Raw genomic sequence first — 21789 nt, 5'->3', positions numbered from 1 at the left:
TCCAACTCTGTTCCGCCATTCCATCATGGCTGATTTATTATCCCACTCAACTCCATTCTCCTGCCTTCTCCCCATAATCATTGACACCCTGACTATTCAAGAATCTATTACCCTCCCTTTTAAATATACCAATCATCTGTGACAATGAATTCCACAGAGTCAGCACCCTCAGGCTGAAGAAATTCCTCCTCATCTCCGTTCTAACAGGGCATCCTTCTGTTCTCAGGCTGTGCCCTCTGGTCTTTGACTCTTCCCACTCTTGGAAACATCCTCTCCACATCCATATGCTGGACGTTTTAATATTGGATAGATTTCAATGAGATCCCCCCTCATTTTTCTGAACTCCAGTGAGTACAAGCCCAGAGCCATCAAATGCTCCTCGTATGTTAACCCTTTCATTCCTGGAATCATTCTCGTGACCCTCCTCTAGTCCTCTCCGATGCCAGCACATCCTCTCTTAGATAAGCGGCCCCAAACTGTACTCCAATACTCATCGTGCGGTCTGACCAATGCTTATACAGCCTCAGCATTACATCTTTGCTTTTATATTCTAGTTACATGAATCCGTAATGCAATTCAAGTGTCCCTTTCCTCTCTCACTCTGTCTAATGGAGTACCCTCTCTCTCCAATGAAACACCACTCTGTTTCCAGTGTTCACGAAGACTGCTCGCTCAGGCCCGTCACGCCTCTCATCTTCAGGATTTTAGTTTGCGCGGCAGCTGCAGTTGATGTAGCTGGGTGTTTTTAATAAGGGATTATTTGATAATTGCTTTGGCCCCTTCACCCCGGGACGTGTCTCCCGCTCATTAGCATGCCAGCCAGGGGTCTCGCTGCCGCCGAGCGGCTGACAGCGGCTGCCACGGAGTGTCAGTGCACGGAGACGGCCGCGCCTGCTGCCAGCGCTCCGCCGACGAGAAGCGCCGCTGACAGAGGCAACTGAGAGGTGACGAGCTCGTCCTTTAACCTTTCAGTCCTACACGAGAGAGCTCCAGTAACGGGACACTCACAGGGTACCTCATCAGGGATCCCAGTAACGGGACACTCCCCCAGTACTACATCAGGGATCCCAGTAACGGGACACTCCCCTAAGTGATACATCAGGGAGCTCCAGTAACGGGGCATTCCCCCAGTACTACATCAGGGATCCCAGTAACGGGACACTCCCCTAGTGATACATCAGGGAGCTCCAGTAACGGGGCACTCCCCCAGTACTACATCAGGGATCCCAGTAACGGGACACTCCCCTAGTGATACATCAGGGAGCTCCAGTAACGGGGCACTCCCCCAGTACCACATCAGGGATCCCAGTAATGGGGCACTCCCCCAGTGATACATCAGAGAGCTCCAGTAACGGGGCACTCCCCCAGTACTACATCAGGGATCCCAGTAACGGGGCACTCCCCCAGTACTACATCAGGGATCCCAGTAACGGGACACTCCCCCAGTACTACATCAGGGATCCCAGTAATGGGGCACTCCCCCAGTACATCAGGGATCCCAGTAATGGGACACTCCCCTAGTGATACATCAGGGATCCCAGTAACGGGGCACTCCCCCAGTACTACATCAGGGATCCCAGTAACGGGGCACTCCCCCAGTACTACATCAGGGATCCCAGTAACGGGACACTCCCCTAGTGATGCATCAGGGAGCTCCAGTAACGAGACACTCCCCAGTACTACATCAGAGATTCCAGTAACGGGACACTCTCCCAGTACAACATCAGGGAGCTCCAGTGACGGGGCACTCCCCCAGTAATGGGACACTCCCCCAGTACTACATCAGGGATCCCAGTAACGGGACACTCCCCCAGTACTACAGCAGGGAGCTCCAGTGACAGGGCATTCCCCCAGTACTACATCAGGGATCCCCATAATGGAGCACTCCCCCAGTAATACATCAGGGAGCTCCAGTGACGAGGCACTCCCCAGTACTACATGAGAGAGCTCCAGTAGTGGGTACTCCCCCAGTAATACATCAGGGATCCCAGTAACAGGGCGCTCCCCCAGTGATACATCAGGGAGCTCCAGTAATGGGACACTCCCCCAGTAACGGGGCACACACCCAGTACTACATTAGGGATCCCAGTAATGGGACACTCCCCCAGTAATACATCAAGGAGCTCCAGTGATGAGGCACTCCCCAGTACTACATGAGAGAGCTCTAACGGTGAAGGCCCTGTCTCAGTACTACATGAGAGAGCTCCAGTAGTGGGTACTTCCCCTGCCACTTCAATTTCAACATTTAAGAGAAGTCTGGACAAGTACGTGAATGGCAGGGGTATTGTCCGGGTGCGGGTCCATTGGACTGGGCAGATGCTGTGGACCCGATGGGCGAAGGGCCCATATCTGTACCTTGTGACTTTATGGGCACCAGGTACCCTGATTCATCTTTCAGTAACCGTCTGAGATTTGTACATAAATTTACATCAATTAATTTCTTTTTGTAGTTTGTTCTTTAACAATTCATAACTAGTTAAGGCTGGGTATCTGCAGAGTGGTGCTTACAACAACTGAGAATATTTTGTTTCCTTCAAGATGAATCTCACACTTGCCAGGCATCGTGTGGCAGCTGAAAACAGAACAAAGTTAAAAAAATACACTCTTGGTCTCCAGCTGTTTATGCCAATAAATTCCAGTTGCTGAATCATGCTCCAAGTATTCTCTTTTGTATTTTATGCCAGTGTAATTGACTGTTTATTTATTTCAGGACACAGTGTGGAACGGGCCCTACCAGCTAAATGAGCCCCATCACCGAGCAACCCACCGATTTAAGCCTAGCCTAATCACAGAACTACTAACAATGACCACTTAACTTACTAGCTGGTACATCTTTGGACTGTGGGAGGAAGCCAGAGCACCCGGAGGAAACACTTCCTGTCACAGGGAGAACGTACAAACTCCTTACAGATGGCGTCAGAATTGAACTCTGAACTCCAAACTGTAACAGTGTACCACTGACATGGCGGCCTGTTCGGAAATAATTTCCTCTGTTGGCTGTGGAAGGTAATTTGATCTCCATTCCAGTACAAAAAATCAAAATAATGATGACAGGAATATTGATTTCTCTGTCTGGTAAATAAACTTTTCCTTCCCCCTGCCCCTCATCTTCTATTCCCCACTCTGACATTTCACTTCTCACTTCCCTTCACCTCGCCCTGGGTCTCGTCCTCCTTCCCTTTTACATGTGGTCCACTCTCCTCTCCTATCAGAGTCCTTCCTCTCCATCCTTTACCCTTTCTACCCACCTGCTTTCCCTTGTCACCTTCTCGCTATCCTCCGCCAACTGTTTATTCTGTTGTCTTCCTCCTTCCTGTCCGGTCCTGAAGAAAAGTCTCAGATGGAAACGACGACTGTTTATTCATTTCCATAGACCCTGCCTGACCTGCTGAGCTCCTCTAGCATTTTGTGTGTGTTGCTTTAGACTCCAGCATCTGCAGAATCTCTTGTGTTTAAAATAGGGGTGACGTTAATTTTTGTTGTTTGTTGATGTGGACTCCTGCCACAGCTCAGAAGATCTCTAGAATGATGTTCGGCAAAAAAAAACCTTTACTTCTCTGGCAGTAGCAATGGAATTTATATTTTCGTAGTAATATTCTAATGTTCTTTGCAATTTAAATCAGGAAGTTAGGAGAGTGCTGCCCCAGTCTGCCAACATTTTCTGTAGTTCAAAGTAACCAAGGATAAAGTTATCGAGTCATGGAATGCCACATCACAGTAACAGGCCCTTTGGCCCATCTAGTCTAGATAGAAAGGCATAGATAGAGTGGAGCTGGAGAGGATGTTTCCTGCAGTGGGGGAGTCTAGGACCAGAGGGCACAGCCTCCGAATACAAGGAGGTCCCTTTAGAACAGAGATGAGGAGGAATTTCTTTACCCAGAGGATGGTGAATCTGTGAAATTCATTGTCATAGATGGCTGTGGAGGCCAAGTCATTGAGTATTTTTAAAGTGGAGGTTGGTAGATTCTTGATTAGTAAGGGCGTCAAAGGCTACATGGAGAAGGTAGAAGAATGGGGTGGAAGAGGAAACATAAATCAGCCATGATGGAACGGTGGAGTAGACTTGAGAGGCTGACTGGCCCAATTCTGCTCCTGAGTCTCACAGTTTTATGTTATGAAAGTCAGAATAAAAAGTTCAGTGGGGGGGGGGGGTTGGGGAAGAAGGATAGCCAGAAGGTGAGAGGTAAAGCCAAGTTGGGGCAGGGAAGTAAGAAGTTAAGAGGTAATAGGTAGAAAAGGTAAAGGGCTAGAGAAAGAATCTGATAGGAGAGAAGAGTGGAGCATGGGAGAAAGGGAAGGAGGAGGGGTACCGGAGGAGGTGATAGGTAGGTGAGGAGGAGAGGTAAGAGGCCAGTGTGGAGAGTAGAATAAGAGGGAAGGGGGGAGGAACTCAGTATAGATTTGTTTAGATGGGGAGCTGTGGATTGGCAAGGATCTGGGGCAGAGGAACTGTTTACACGCTAAGTGACTCAGTGACTTCTAGAAACACGCTCGAGGAGGAAAACACTTTTTACACAAAAAAATTATTAGAAACTTGAACACATTATCTTTTTGAGTCAAATTCAAAATTGTTTCATGTCATTTCCAGTACACAAGTGTAAAGAGGAATGAAGTAATTGTTACTCTGGATCTAATACAGCACAAAGAAAAACAACAGGATTAAGAAGACAATAATAAAAAAAACACAATAAATATAAATACATAAGATAACTTATAAATATAGATTATTTGTATGTCCATAAAGTAACGCTAGGGACAGAAGTGTCTGTACAGAAGGTGACTGACAGGAAATGATAACGTAGTGGTGGTTGGGGTGTGGAGGGGTGGGTTATTGGGTGGAGGTGTTGATCAGCCTCACTGCTTGGGGAAAGTCACTGTTTCTGAGTCTGGTGGTCCTCTCATGCATGCTGTGTAGCCTCCTCTATGATGGCAGTAGTTCAAAGTAAAATTTATCAACAGAGTACATACATGTCACCACATACAACCCTAAAATTCTTTTTCTGTGGGCATACTTAGCAAATCTATAGAACAGTAACTGTAAACTGAAAACTGTGAACAATGCGCAAATGCAGATATGAATAAATAGCAATAAATAGCGAGCATGAAATAACAAAATAAAAGAGTCCTTAAATGAGAGCAGTTATCCCCTTTTGTTAAAGAGCCTGATGGTTGAGGGGTAGTAACTGTTCTTGAACCTGGTGGTGCGAGTCCTGAGGCTCTTGTACCTTTGACCTGATGGCAGCAGTGAAAAGAGAGCATGGCCTGGGTGGTGAGGATCTTTGATGATGGATGTTGCTTTCCTACGGCAATGTTTCATGTAGAGGTCAACAATGGTTGGGAGGGTTTTACTTGTGAGATATTGGGCCAAATCCACTACTTTTTGTAGGATTTTCTGCTCAAAGGCATTGGTGTTCCCATAACAGGCCATAATGCAGCCAACAGCACACTTTCCACCACACGGCTATAGAAGTTTGCCAAGATTTTTGATGACATACAGAATCTCTGCAAACTTCAGAGGAAGCAGAGGCTCTGTTGTGCAATGATATTTCTCTAGTAGGTCCAGGACAGGTCCGCTGAGATAGTGACACCCAGGAACTTAAAGTTAATGACCCTCTCCACCTCTGATCCACTGATGATTATTGGCTCTTGGACCTCTGGAGTCTGCTATCAGTCTCCTATCAGTTCCTTGGTCTTATTGACATTGAGTGAGAAGTTGTTGTTATGACACCACTCAGCCAAGTTTTCAATCTCCCTCCTGTATGCTGATTCATCACCCTCTTTGATACAGCCCACAACAGTGGTGTCATCAGCAAGCTTGTATACGGTGTTGGTGTTGGAGCAGTACTCAGCCTCACAGTCACAGCTGTACAGCAAGTAGAGCGGGGGTTAAGTACACATCCCTGCAGTGCTCCTGTGCTGATGGAGGTTATGGGGATGCTTTTGCCAAACCAATGTCTGGGGTCTATAGGTGAGGAAATCCAGGATCCAATGCACAAGTGGGTATTGAGGCCCAGGTCTTGGAGATTTGAGGGGCTGCTGGTATTAAATGCGGAGCTGTAGTTGATAAAGAGCATCCCGATGTATGCACCTTTGCTGTCCAGATGTTCCAGGGTTGTGGACCTGCTGCTTTGGTAGACATATTGGAGTGGAACCAAGTCACCATTCAGACAGGAGCTGATATGCTTCAACACCAGTCTCTCAGAACACTTCATCACTGTGGATATAAGTGCCACTGGGCGATGGTCATTAAGACAGGCTACCACGCTCTTCTTAGGCACCGGGACGACTGAAGCCTGCTTGAATCAGGTGGGTACCGCACACTGCCAGAGCGAGAGTCCATGATGTCTCTGGTCCTCTTCTGACATCTTTCACAGTTGGTGCAGTATTTCATTGATTCTATTATGGTTATTATTTTTAAATGGATTTATTGTTATTATTATTGACTGGGCCCACAGGAAAATAAATCCCAGGATTGTATGTAGTGACATACATGTACTTTGATACTAAATTTACTTTGAACTTCGAACCTTTTTCTATATATGTCCTTGATGGCGGGTAGGCTTAAAGAATGTCATGCAGAATTAGTAAAGATCATTAAAGATTAGATTACTGTTATTTATCATGTGTACATTAAACTTCAAAACACACGCTGTATTGTGTCGATGACCAACACAGTCCAAGGATGTGGTGGGGCAGCCTGAAAGTGTCGGCACCAACATGGCATGTCCACAACTCGCTAATGACACGTCTTCGGAATGTGGGGGAAGCCCAAGCACCGAGAGGAAACTCACACGGTCATGGGGAGAACATACTAAGTCCTTAGAGATAGCCACAGAAACTGAACCTGGGTCGCTGGCAGTGTAAAGTTTTACGCTAACCGCTACACTACTGTGCTGTGGAAAATAACTTATAAATCTGTAGCCATTTTCCTAGCTTAATGTAGCTACAAAGAAGACATGACACTGGCTATATTTCATTAGAAATTTGAGAAGATTTGCTATGTCACCAAAATCATTCAACAATTTCTACAGATGTACCATGGAGAGCATTCTAACTGGCTGAGTCACCATCTGGAATGGTGGGGGAGCTACGGCACAGGATCGAAGTGAGCTGCAGAGGGTGGTAAACTTAGTCAGCTCATCATGAGCACCAGCCTCTGTAGTATCCAGGACATCTTGAAGGTGCGATGCCTCAGAAAGGCACCGTCCATTATTAAGGACCACCATCACCCTGATCATGCCTGGTTCTCTATCAGGAAGGAGGTACAGGAGCCTGAAGACACACACTCAATGATTCAGGAACAGACAGCTTCTTCCCCTCTGCCATCCAACTTCTGAATGGACAATGAACGCAAGAACACTACCTCACTACTTTTTATTTTTATATTTGCACTACTTATTTAATATAACGACCGTATTATATACGAGGGGTGATTGATCAGTTCATGGCCTAAGGTAGAAGGAGTCAATTTTAGAGAACCTAGCACATTTATTTTTCAGCATAGTCCCCTCCTACATTTACACACTTAGTCCAGCGGTCATGGAGCATACGGATTCCTTCTTTGTAGAAGTGGTTCACAGCAGGGGTGATTGATAAGTTTGTGGCCTAAAGGAGATGAGTTATTAACTTCAAACTTTCTGCATTATCACTCAAAGAGTTGAATGTAACATGAAAGTGCATGTAATGAGAGCATCTTGGACCTCCAGGTGATCCACAGCAAGGGTGATTGATAAGTTCGTGACCTAACTTAGAAGGAGATGAGTTGTACAGTTCTCGTTACATGCATGTGTAGTTCAACTCCTTGAGTGAAAATGCAGAAAGTTTGAAGTTAATAGCTCATCTCCTTCTACCGTAGGCCACGAACTTATCATCGCCCCTGCTGTGGACCACTTCTGGAGGTCCAAGACGCCGAGTTCTACAAAGAAGGGATCCGTGTGCTCCACGACCGCTGGACTAAGTGTGTAAATGTAGGAAAAATAAATGTGCTAGGTTTTCTAAAATTGACTCTTTCTACCTTAGGCCACAAACTTATCAATCACCCCTCGTATATATACAGAATAGTTCAGCACAGTTCGGCACAGCTTTGTGGGCCGAAGGGCCTGTATTGTGCTGCAGGTTTTCTATGTTTCTATATATATATTTACTATAATTCACAGTTTTTCTCTATTATTATGTATCACATTGTACTGCTGCTCCAAAGTCAACAAATATCATGACATACGCCGGTAATATTAAACCTGATTCTGGTTGGGAACAGCTTGGATACAATGGGATGAACGGAAACAACTTTGCTCTGTATTTTGTGTAAATGACTTGCCCCGATTTAATGCTGTTTTACATCCTCTTGGTGTGCAGTGTTTGGAGCTGCCTTGATTTATTCCTCTACTTCTGTTTACATGCAGTTGCTCTGAAAATTGGACCTCTGGGTAATTACCGAATTTTCATTGTTTAGATTTATTAGTAAGCAACTCGATGCCTGAGAAAGGAACTGTCAAAACCAGTAATTGAGAGCAACACACACAAAATGCTGAAGGAACTCAGCAGGCCAGGCAGCATCTACGGAGAGGAATAAACTGTTGACATTTCAGGCCGAGACCCTGATGAATGTCCTCCAGCATTTTGTATGTGTTGCTGAATTCCTTTATGTTTGTTCTTGAGATCTAACTGCCGGGTACAAGACTCCCTCTTCTGTAAACTGGTCCTTAACAGGATAGCCAAATATAAGTTTCCAGATAACTTCTGTCTCCCTTGGGAAAGCCTCTCTGTCAACTAGCTCTTCCTTTCAGAAGTTATCAATTTGAATCAAAACAAGACCTTACAGCTCGATGGTTTCAAAGGTTTCAAACGTACACTTAATGTCAGAGAAATGTATACAATATACATCCTGAAATTCGTTTTCTTCGCAAACATCCACAAAAACAGAGGATTGCCCCAAAGCATGAAAGACAGCTAAATTTTAGAACCCCAAAGTCCCCCCCAGCTCCCCCCACCCACGCATAAGCAGCAGCAAAGCAACGATCCCTCCTCCCCCACTAGCAAAAAAAAGCATCGACACCCTCCACCAAGCACTCAAGCGTGCAGCAAGGCATCAATAAAGACACAGACTTGCAGTACCCCAAAGCCTACTCGTTCACCTGGTAATTCGACATACCACAGGCTTTTTCTCTCTCCCTAATGAGAGAAAAAGAGGTGTCCCTGTTTTATGTTGAGGTAAGCCTGATTTATTTCAATAATTAACTGCAAGAGGTTATAAATGCAAGAGGATCTGAAGATTCTGGAAATTCACACACACTGACTCAGCAGGTCAGTCAGTGTCTATGGAAATGAACAAGCAGTCGACGTTTCAGGCCGAGACCCTTCTTCAAGACTGTAAAGGAAGCAGCAAGAAGCCAGGATAAAAAGGTGGGGGAAGGGGAAGGAGGCTAGCTGGAAGGTGATAGGTGAAGGCAGCTGGATGTGAAAGGTAAAGAGCTGGAGAAGAAGGAATCTGATAGGAGAGGAGAGTGGACCATTGGAGAAAGGGAGGAAGGAAGGGCACCAGAGGGAGCTGAGAGGCAGGTGAGGAGAAGTGGTAAGAGCCCAGACTGGGAAACAGAAGAAGACAGAAGAGGGAGGGAAATTTTTTTTTACCAGAAGGAGAAACTGATGTTTGTGTCATCAGATTGGAGGCTACCTCAATGGAATTTGAGGTGTTGCTCCTCCACACTGAGGGTGGTCTCATCTTGGCAAAAGAGGAGGCATGGACTGACATTTCAGAACAGGAATGGGGACAGGAATTAATATGGTTGGTCACCAGGAAATTCCACCGGTGGAGACTGAGGTCCTTTAACATCTGCCCGACGATGCTGAGGATGTTCTACAAGTCTGTGGTGACCAGTGCTATCATGTTTGCTGTTGTGTGCTGGGGCAGCAGGCTGAGGGTAGCAGACACCAGCAGAATCAACAAACTCATTCGTAAGGCCAGTGATGTTGTGGGGATGGAACTGGACTCTCTGACGGTGGTGTCTGAAAAGAGGATGCTGTCCAAGTTGCATGCCATCTTGGTCAATGTCTCCCATCCACTACATAATGTACTGGTTGGGCACAGGAGTACATTCAGCCAGAGACTCATTCCTCCGAGATGCAGCACAGAGCGTCATAGGAAGTCATTCCTGCCTGTGGCCATCAAACTTTACAACTCCTCCCTTGGAGGGTCAGACACCCTGAGCCAATAGGCTGGTCCTGGACATATTTCCTGGCATAATTTACATATTATTATTTAACTATTTATGGTTTTATATTGCTATATTTATACTCTATTCTTGGTTGGTGCAACTGTAATAAAATCCAGTTTCCCTGGGGATCAATAAAGTATGTCTATCTACCTATCTATCAGAGATGCTTGATAAAGTGATCCCGTGTTTTATGTCAGGTCTCACAAATGTAGAGGCGGCCGCTTCAGTAAATGAGATTACTGATTTGCCCTTTCTAGAGTATCCTTACAGTCTGGATATGTGATCTGGTTGTATACATAAACCATGATCTGTGGAAGTACCTGTAACACAGAGATGATTATTGATTAAAAAAGTAAGTAAACATGTTTTACATACTAGGAAGCAAAATAGGCCTTATGCTGGGTATGCACAGGTATTGTTAATTGGGGGACTTCCCTGGTTCTTGAGATATTCAAATTCATTATCAGTGATTAAAACAAGGGGTGAAAACAACATTGCAGTGATAGAGTGATAAAGCTCAGAAACAGGCTATTCAGCCGATCTGAACTATTATTCTGCCTAGTCTAATCGACCTGCTCCCAGACCATAACCCCCACACTCTTCCCAACCACGTACTTATCCAGATTTATCTTAGATGTTGCATCCACCACTTGCGCTGGCTGCTTACCACCCCCTGAGTGAAGTTCCCCTCATGTTCCCTTTAGTTGTTTCACCTTTCACCCTTAACCCATGACCTCTAGTTCAAGTCTCATCCAACCTCAGTGGCAAAAGCCTGCTTGCTTTTACCGTGTCTACACCCCTCATGATTTCGTGTACCTCTATCAAATCTCGCCTCTATCTTCTGTGCTGCAGCGTATAATGCCCCAAGCTGTTCAATCTTTCCCCTTAACTCAGGTCCTCAATTCCTGCTGTCATCTTTGCAAATTTTCACTGCACTCTTTCAAGCTTATTGACATCTTTCCTGCAGGTAAGTGATGAGAACGAAACAAAATATTCCAGATTAGGGCTGAACAACATTTTGTACACCACCAAGTTCAGGATCAATTATCACCCCTCAGCTGTCAGGCTCTTGAACCAGAGGGGATAACCTCCCTCCACTTCACTCACCCCGTCACTGAACTGTTCCCATAAACTATGGACTCAATTTCAAGGACTCTTCATCTCAGGTTCTCAATATTTGTTGCTTATTTATTTATTATTACTTTATTTTCTCTCTTTTGTATTTGCAGCGTGTTGGGTGCAGTCTTTCATTGTTTCTATTATGTTTCTGGGACTCACTGTGAATGCTCACACAAAAATGAATATATGTATATGGTGACATATATGTACTTTGATAATAAATTTACTCAGAACTTATACAACTTCAGCGTAACTTCCACTTTAAATATACCCTATAACTTCACCTCCATAGCTGTCTGTGACAATGAGTTCCACAGATTCACTACCCTCTGGCCCTAGACTCCCCCACTATTAGAAACATCCTCTGTACATCCACTCTATCTAGGCCCTTCAATATTCGATAGGTTTCAACGAGATCGCCACTCATTCTTCTAAACTCCGGCGAGTACAGGTCCAGAGCTGTCAAACGCTCCTCATACATTAACCTTTTCATTCCCAGAATCATTCTCATAAACCACCTCAGAACCCTCTCCATATGGTAACGTAGTGGTTAGTACAACAAAGGAGTTTGTATGTTCTGCACGTGACTGTGTGGGTTTCTTCCAGGTGCTCTGGTTTCCTCCCACAGTCCAAAACATAGGTTAATTGGTCTTGGTAAATTGTCCCGTGATTGGGTTAGGATTAAATCGTGGGATTTCTGGGCAGCGCAGCTCAAAAGGCTGGAAGTGCCTATTCCCACAGTAGCTCGATAAGTAAATATGAATACATGAATTAACTCAGTATGCATCAGATAACAGATAACATAGCAGGAACTGAATTCCAACCTGCAGAGAGATGACAATGCAAGCTAAACAAAATTCTTTCAGTATTCAGCGTTTATTTGAAGATAGCCACATTAAGTTTTGGATAATTTCAACAAAAACCCACACACGTGCAAATTACTTCTGTTCCGTTTTATCCCATCACAGACTGGCCTGTGCTTGATTCCACACGAGGTTCCTGACCCTGGCAGTATCTGACCTGCCCACTCCTGTGTGTGTACCATCTGGTGCGTCCGTTCCTGAGCAGTGAGCGCAACAATTTATCTTCACCCATCTTTTTAACTGCTGCAGTCTATCGAAGAGCAGTTTGATATTAATCTCTCTCTGGCCACCTCTCATACATCTTCTTTACCCTGCACTGGGAATCTATTTTTATATCTCACTTACTGAATTGGATTCAGAAAACGTTCAGTGGCCCAAGGGGGATCAATTTCCCAACTTCCTATTTCCCTAACCTAAGGGACCAAGATCCCAGGACTGCCCTTCTCAATGACTTCCATCTGCATGACCAGGACTACTTCCCCTAAGTACAAATATAGATCAGCTGCACTGTTTGTTCCTTTGCGTCATCAGTCAGTTGAAGATATTGTTTGATTTGGCAGGTTGAGAGTTATGGAGTTGTAGAAAGCAAGAATAGGCCCTTTGGCCCATCAAAGTTCATTGACCACACTTCCACACCAATCAGATTCAGATTTATTACAGTGAAATCCACTCTTTGCATTAACAACCAGCACAACGTAAGGATGTGCTGGGAATGGCCCGTAAATGTCGCCACATAATTTGATACCAGCACAGCATGTCTACAACATTCAGTGGAACACAGCAAAATAGAACAGAACAACAGCAAAAGAAAGCCTCATTCCTCACATACACACACACACACACTCACACTTACACTCACACACACACACTCACACTCTCACACACACACACATTCTCACACACACACACACTCACAAACACACACACTCACACAGACACACTCTCTCACACACACAGACACACTCACACACACACAGACACTTTCTCTGTCACACAAACACACTCTCTCTCTCTCTCACACACACACACACACACACACACACACACACACACACACACACACATACACAGTTCTCCAACCCTGGGACAGAATGAGTTATGAGGAGAAGCTGGAGAGACTGGAACTGTTTTCCCTGGAGACTGAGTGGTGCCATTATAGAGTTTTACAAAACCACAAGGCCTCCACGAGGACCACAACCTTGTCGTAGGGTTTGGAGGCTTGGGTGCCTCAATGACCCGGAGAGCTATACTGGCTGGAGTCAGGGCTTTATGCTTTAGCTTTTGGTAGGGTCACCCATGCCAGACAGGTCAAAGGGTAGAGGCCAGACTAAGAGTGGCCCACCAGGTTCGGGGCTCAGCTCAGGGCTAACAACCCTGAATGGTCAAACAAAACTGTTACAGAAACAGCAATGAAAAACCCTCCTACATCTGAGTGTGACGGTGTTCCTGAGTCTCCACCCGGGACGTGTGACTGACCACAGTGAAAACCGAGAAGCTACTGACATGATGATGAAAGCCCTGAAACAGCCAGAGGTGGAAGATCTTCGTTGTTGCTCTAAACAGCAGCAGCACATCGGGCAGCAAGTGAAATCACGACGGACGTAGATAAGGTGAACACTGCGATGTTTTCCCAAGCGAGGGGAGGTTCCAAAACCCTGGAGCAATACTAAAGAACTGGAAAAGTTTTCCTGCATTATTTTTTCCCTCCTCAGATTCCTCAAGTGAGAGGGGGAAGGGCAACCTTTTCACACAGAGGGTGGTGAGTGCACGAAACGAGCTGCCAAAGGAAATGGTAGAGGAGGGTTCAGCTGCAAAACCGAATGGAAATTGGACAGGTGCGTGGATAGGAAAGGTTTAGAGCAGGGGTTCCCAAACTGGGGCCCACAGACCCCTTCCCTGATGCTCCATGGCATAAAAAAGGTAAGAAAACCCTTGTCTGGAGAGATGTGAGCAAAATCCAGGCCGATGGGACTTAGCTCAGTGGAGTAACTTGGCTGGCATTCATGAACTGGGCTAAATGTCCTGTTTCTGTGTTGTGTAACTCATAACCCACACATCCACCACCACAGTCCATTCAAATTCCATTGCTTAAATTAACCAACGTTAGCCCCTATTCAAATAATGCAGGATCTGCCACTGAAATTAGAAAGGTCCCAGAGAGATACAGAGGCAACTGGAACCACACAAAAAAAACTGAACAATTGTATTATTTATTTATTTAGAGATACAGTGTGGAATGAGCCTTCCAGACCAACGAGCCACACAGCCAACAACCCACTGATTTAACCCCAGCCTAATCACGGGACAATTCACAATGATCAATTAACTGGTACGTCTTTGGATTGTGGGAGGAAACCAGAGCACCCGGAGGGAACCCACACAGGCGTTCATGGGGATTGCGTACGAACTTCTTGCAGACGACCATAAAACCATAAAATATAGGAGCAGAATTAGGCCATTTGGCCCATCGTGTCTGCTCCGCTATTTCATCATGGCTGATCCAGTTTTCCACTCAGCCCCAATCTCCCGGTATACTTTCAACCCTTGACCAATCAAAAATCTATCAACACCTGCCTTAAATATACATGAAGACTTGGCCCCCACCGCAGCCTGTGGCAAAGAGTTCCACAGATTCACCACTCTCTGGCTAAAAAAATTCTTCCTTATCTCTGTTCTAAAATGTTGCCCCTCTATTCGGAGGCTGTGTCCTCTGGGCTTAGACTCTCTCACCAAAGGGAACAACCTCTCCACATCAAGCCTTTCACCATTCAATAGATTTCAGTGCAATCACCCCCCGCCCCATTCTTCTGAATTCCAGTGAGTACAGGCCCAGAGCCATCAAATGCTCCTCACATGACAAGCCATTCAATCCTGAGATCATTTTTGTGAACATTGGAATTGGATTCCGAACACTGATACCCTGAGCTGTAATAGCATCATGCTGTCACGGTACCGTAGCTCCCATGGTATCGTAGTCTTATGGGTAATTGTATAAAAATGAGGGTGGCAGGGTGGAGATACATCTCTACGAAAGGAGGGGTGAGGTGTTTCTTCCCTCCGCTAGCCTGCAGCTCACCCTCGGGCAAGGTGTAGCACCTGCTTAGCCCTGATCAGGGTCACGTGAAGCCATGGGAGCAGGAGGTGGACGGTCGTATGAGCAGCTGTTACATATCACAAGTCCTGGTTATGCGACCACTGACACCAGGCAGACAATCTCTGAAGAGTATTGATAATGGCTGGGGTCCCCATCTTGTAAAGACACTGCCCAGAAGAAGGCAATGGCGAACTACTTCTCTAGAAAGATTTGCCAAGAACAATTATGGTCAAGGCCGCAATCACTTATATCATACATCACGGAACATAATGACGATGATGATATGTAAAAATACAAACAAGAATCAGAAATTTAAACTACAAGGAAATATACAGATAAGTCCAACACTATAGATCCATACAGTCTTGAAAAGGCTGGGTAACCATGTCCCTGGATTGGAGTCCCTCACCATGACATTGCTTCAAAGTTCATGAGTTGACCAATGTTTAAAGGTAATGACGACCACAACCTACCTCATATAATAAGCAACCAAGTGACCAGATATCGGATTTGAAGTTGTAACCGTTTTCATGTATTCTCTCCGGGGACATGTAGTATGGAGTTCCAACTGTAATAAAGAGAAAAGCAGAATGTTATGGTCCTCAGTTTTATCAGTCACATGTCCTTAATCCAGAACACAAGATCCTTCAACTGAGGCCAGGCCCCAGGAGCACAATCCCATCAGCAACGTTCCCTCTAATTTCTGTTTACAGCTGTGCGGACCAACCTTAGCTCTGAGCAGGAAGTTTTTACACGGCCTGAAAGCTGCATAGCACTTTAAATGTTTTTTTTGTAATATGCATACTATGAACAGTTAGAATGAAAACTGAAAAATCACATACTTTCGATTTTATTTATTAATTGAAGGGTATAATGAAATACGGTGCAATAAAGGAAATCTTTCACCTTTCATAAACTTTTTCTAGCTGTATTCAATTCCAGGTGCGCGGCAATAAAAGCTATGTGCTTGGGAGCATTTCAGTTACTGTGCGACTGCACACCTACACAACTTAGAGGGAACAGTGCCCAACAGTCCCCTTTAGTCCCTCTTTACATCCTTGTCTCTCTTCTAACCCACGTGCCCATCAGAATTAGAGGGAGAATTAGATTTATTTTTACTGACTGTCATGAAATTTGTTGTTTTGTGGTAGCAATATGATGGAACACATAACATTTACTATAAGTTACAATAAATAAGTAAAAAGAATAACACAAAAGAGGATTAGTGACATATTGTTCATGGGTTAATGGACCATTCATAAATCTGATGGTGGGGAGGAGAAGCTGTTTCTAAAAGGTTGAGTGTGTGTCTTCAGGCTCCTGTACCTCCTCCCTGATGGCAGTACCTCCTAGATGATGAGGGTCTTTAAGAATGGATGCCTCTTTCTTGAGGCACCTGTGCAATGTAACCTCTATTTTTTAACAGATGTGCAGACCAACCATTGCTCTGAGTAGGAAACTTTTACACAAACTGTAAACTACGCGACATCTTAAACGTGTTTTTTGTAATATGCACATCAAACAAACACAAATACAACTGACAACACAAGTAAACAATACCAGGCAGCCAAAACAACTGACAGGTGCAATGGCAAAAGTAAAATGATTTGACTAGACAGCATCAGCATTCAGCGAACAGGTGTTTTATGAACAATGAGCTACTGACTTCCATTCTGTGTTTATTCTTACAATTTGTAAGTCTTGTAACTTGAAACACTGACAATGTAAATACGTTGAAGCTCTAAAATGTTTCAAAGTAAATGTTGTAATACGTTTATTATTTAGAAAATTTATGGGTTATATTCACTAACACACAATTAATTACAGGGTATTTTACAATTCTATTAACATAGATTTCAAAATTATATTAACGTTACATAAAAGAAAATTCCATCTGCATGGCAATTAATACTATGTGCACAGGAACACTTCAGTTATTCCGCGGCCATGCACCCATGCAGCTGAGAGGGAACAGTACACCTGTGCGCAATAAACTCAACTTTGACCTTGAAATCCTTGACTTTGAGGTGGGACCATAGTGTAGCAATTAGCGTAACGCTTCATAGCCACTAACGATCAGAACGTCAGGGTTCAATTCCCGCTGCTGTCTGTCCTCCCACATTCAAAAGACGTATGGGTTAGGGTTATTTGTTGTTCAGGTCAAACGTCAGACTGGGGAAGAAATGTGACATTAGCTGTGGAACATTTGTTGGTGCCAGATGGGGTGATTTGAATTTCTCAGAAGCTGCTGATCTCCTGGGATTCTCACACACAACAGTCTCTAGAGTTTATAGAGAATGGTGCGAAAAACAAAACAAAATGTCCAGTGAGCAGAGTTAGTAAATTGTGGACATGCAATGTTTACACTGGATGTGTGCCGACACTTGTGGGCTGGCCAGCACATCCTTGGACTGTGTTGGTCGTTGACGCAATTTACTTATTTTGGGGCGCGTTTCAAAGTTTTGATGAGCATGTGACAAATAAAATTAATCTTTCTCTTTCAACAAAGTCAGCAATTCCCTCTCTCCTATTGTTAGCTCTTGTGTGGTTAGTTATAGAAAGCTCTGTTGAATTCGAATTTGTCAACTCAGATAATCCATGGGAAGACACTCATTTCAAATGGTTTTGACAGGATTTGTGATGTGGATGAGCGCGGTCCCAAATTTATGTTTCAGGATGTTCATACATAGATTTATTTGTCAAGCATGTACATCGAAACATACAGTGAAATGTGTCATTTGTGTCAATGGCCAATTCAGTACGAGGGTCCTTTTCTGGTTGGCTGCCAGTGACTAGTGTTGTTCCACAGGGGTCGGTGTTGGGACCGCTTCTTCTTATGCTGTACATCAATGATTTAGGTGATGGAATAGATGGCTTTGTTGCCAAGTTTGCAGATGATACAAAGATTGGCAGAGGGGCAGATATTGTCGAGGAGAGATGTAGGCTGCAGAAGGATTTAGACAGATTAGGAGAATGGGCAAGAAATTGGCAAATGAAATATAGTACAATGTTGGAGAATGCATGGTCATGCACTTTGGTAGTAGATATAAATGTGCAGACTATTTTCTAATATTTTCTAATAGGGGAGTAAATCCAAAAATCTGAGATGCAAAAGAACTTGGGAGTCCTTGTGCAGAACACCCTAAAGGTTAACTTGCAGGTTGAGTCGGTGGTGAGGAAGGCAAATGCAATGTTAGCATTCATTTCAAGAGGTCTAGAATACAAGAGCAGGGATGTGATGCTGAGGCTTTATAAGGCACTGGTGAGGCCTCACCTTGAGTACTGTGAACGGTTTCGTGTCCTCATCTAAGAAGGGATCCTCATAGAGGGATCAGAAGTGGAGGGAGTGAGCAGTTTCGAGTTTCTGGGTGTCAAGATCTCTGAGGATCTAACCTGGTCCCAACATATCGATGTAGTTATAAAAAAGGCAAGACAGTGGCTATACTTCATTAGGAGTTTGAAGAGATTTGGCATGTCAACAAATACACTCAAAAACTTCCGTGGAGAGCATTCTGACAGGCTGCACCACTGTCTGGTATGGAGGGGCTACTGCACAGGACTGAAAGAAGCTGCAGAAGGCTGTAAATCTAGTCAGCTCCATCTTGGGCACTAGCCTACAAAGTACCCAGGACATCTTTGGGGAGCGGTGTCTCAGAAAGGCAGCGCCCATTATTAAAGACCTCCAGCACCCAGGGCATGCCCTTTTCTCACTGTTACCATCAGGTAGGAGGTACAGAAGCCTGAAAGCACACACTCAGCGATTCAGGAACAGCTTCTTCCCCTCTGCCATCCAATTCCTAAATGGACGTTGAACTCATGAACACTACCTCACTATTTTAATATATATTATTTCTGTTTTTGTACTATTTTTAATCTATTCAATATATGAATACTGTAATAGATTTAGTATTTAATTATTTATTTTATTCTTCTTCTAGATTATGTATTGCATTGAACTGCTGCTGCTAAGTTAACAAACCTGATTCTGAAGAGATGTGCTGGCATTGGAGAGAGTTCAGCGGAGGTTCACAAGGATAATTCCGGGAATGAAGGGGTTGTCATACGAGGAATATTCAATAGCTCTTGGACTGCACTCACTGGAATTTAGAAGGATGGAGGGGGGGATCTCATCGAAACCTTTCAAATGTTGAAAGGCCAAGATAGAATAGATGAGGAAAGGATGATTCCCATGGTGGGAGAGTCCAGGAAAAGATGGCACAGCCTCAGGATAGAGGGGCAAGCATTTAAAACTGAGATGCGGAGAAAGTTCTTTAGCCAAAGGGTGGTGAATTTGTGGAATTTATTACCACAGGCAGCTGTGGAGGCCAGGTCATTGGGTGTATTTAAAGCAGAGCTTGATAGTCTCCTTACTGGACACGGCATCAGGGGAGAAGGCTGGGAAATGGGTCAGAGGAGGGGATAAAAGGATCAGCCATTACTGAATGGCGGAGCAGACTCGATGTCTTATGGTCTATTTTGCTGCGCAGCCCGCAGGTGTCACTACATAGTGTCCGTGCACTCAGTGGCCACTTTATCAGGTACACCTGTACACCTGCTCATTAATGCAAATATCTCATTAGCCAATTGTGCAGCAACTCAATGCATAAAGGCATGCAGACATGGCCAAGAGGTTCAGTTGTTGTTCAGACCAAACATAGAATGGGGAAGAAATGTGAGCTATGTAACTTTGGCCATGGAATGATTATTGGTGCCAGACAGGGTGATTTGAGTATCTCAGAAACTGCTGTCAACAGTCTCTAGAGCAGGGCTTCCAAAATTGGGGTCCATGCACCCCTTGATTAAAGGTATTGGTCCATGGCGTAAAAGAGGTTGGGAACCCCCTGCCCTGGAGTTTACAGAGAGTGGTGGCAAAAATCTAAAATCATAAGACCATAATGCATAGGAGCAGAATTAGGCCATTCAGCCCATCAAGTCTGTTCCATCAATCCATCATGGCTGATCCCGGATGGGATCATGACGCAGCCCCATACACCTGCTTTCTTGCCATATTCCTTTGACGCCCTGAGCAATCAGGGAATGATCAACTTCTGCCTTAAATATACCCATGGACTTGGCTTCCACCACATTCTGTGGCAGAACATTCCACAGATTCACCACTCTCTGGCTAAGAAAATTCCTCCTCACCATCCTGAAAGGTTGCCCCTCAATTTTGAGGCTATGGCCTCTTGTTCTGGATACCCCCCACCATAGGAAACATCTTCTCCACATCCCCCCATCTAGTCCATTCGGTAGGTTTCAATGAGATTGCCCCGCATTCTTCTAAATTCCAGTGAGTACAGGCCCAGAGCTGCCAAAAAGCTCCTCATATGTTAACCCCTTCATTCCCAGAATCATCCTCATGAACCTCCTCTAGACTCTCTCCAATGACAACACATCCTTTCTGAGATATGGGACCCAAAATTGTTGACAATACTCCAAGTGCAGCCTGATTAGTGTCCTATAAGGCCTTAGCATTATCTCCTTGTGTTTATATACTATTCCCCTTGAAATAAATGCCAACATTGCATTTGCATTCTTTACCACAGACTCAACCTGTAAATTAACCTTCTGGGAGTCTTGCATGAGGACTCCTAAGTCCCTTTGTACCTCTGATGTTTGAGCCTTCTCCATATTTAGATAATAGTCTGCACTATTGTTCCTTTTACCAAAATGCGTCATCATACATTTCCCAACACTGTATTCCATCTGCCACTTTTTTTGCACATTCTTCCAATCTGTCTAAGTCCTGCTGCAATCGCATTGGTTCCTCAGCACTACCTACCCCTCCACCTATCTTTGTATCATCCACAAACTTTGCCACCAAACCACCAATTCCATTATCCAGATCATTGACAGACAATGTGAAAAGTAGTGGTCCTAACATTGACCCCTAAGGAACACCACTAGTCATTGGCAGCCAACCAGAAAAGGCCCCCTTTATTCCCACTCACTGCCTCCTGCCTGTCAGCCATTCCTCTATCCATGCCAGTATCTTTCCTGTATTGCAATAGAATTTATCTTTTCAAGCAGCCTCGTGTGGTGCCTCATCAAACATCTTCTGAAAATCCAAGTAAATGACATCTGCTGCCTCTCCTTGTCAACCCTACTTGTTACTTCCTCAAAGGATTCTAACAGATGTGTCTGGCAAGATTTCCTTTCACAGACTGACTTTGACTTGTTTTCAGTGAGCTGCAGTAGCTGTGGCAATGTTAACGAGGGAGGTCAGTGGAGAATGGCCAGACTGGTTCAAGCTGGCAGGAAGGTGACAGTAACTCAAATAACCACACATTACAACAGTGGAGTGCAGAAGGGCATCGCTGAATGCACAACATGTTGAACCTTGAAGTGGATGGGCTACAGCAGCAGAAGATCATGCCGGGTTCTATTCCTGGACCTACTAAAGAGATCATGGAGTGTAGCATGTCTGCAGCTTACTAATCCTAACCCATATATCATTGGAAGGAGCTGGTGGTAGACCTGAGGAGAGCTAAGGTACCGG

General features: G+C 44.6%; 1 protein-coding gene across 7 annotated transcripts in view; it reads right to left on the bottom strand.

Annotated features, from left to right (window-relative positions):
* The window catches only part of LOC140186048 (serine/threonine-protein kinase Nek6-like), a 177255-nt gene that overhangs the window by 18961 nt on the left and 136505 nt on the right, over positions 1 to 21789 (bottom strand). For all 7 annotated transcript variants that reach the window (XM_072239874.1, XM_072239875.1, XM_072239878.1 and 4 more), the window contains one exon: positions 15764 to 15858. In XM_072239874.1, the coding sequence (XP_072095975.1) occupies positions 15764 to 15858 (95 nt within the window). The remainder of the gene's footprint in view (positions 1 to 15763; positions 15859 to 21789) is intronic.

This window comes from Mobula birostris, chromosome 22, assembly GCF_030028105.1.
Source record: "Mobula birostris isolate sMobBir1 chromosome 22, sMobBir1.hap1, whole genome shotgun sequence".
NCBI classification, from domain to species: domain Eukaryota; kingdom Metazoa; phylum Chordata; class Chondrichthyes; order Myliobatiformes; family Myliobatidae; genus Mobula; species Mobula birostris.
Note: the sequence above shows the minus strand (reverse complement) of the source record. Positions and strands in the feature narration are given on the sequence as shown.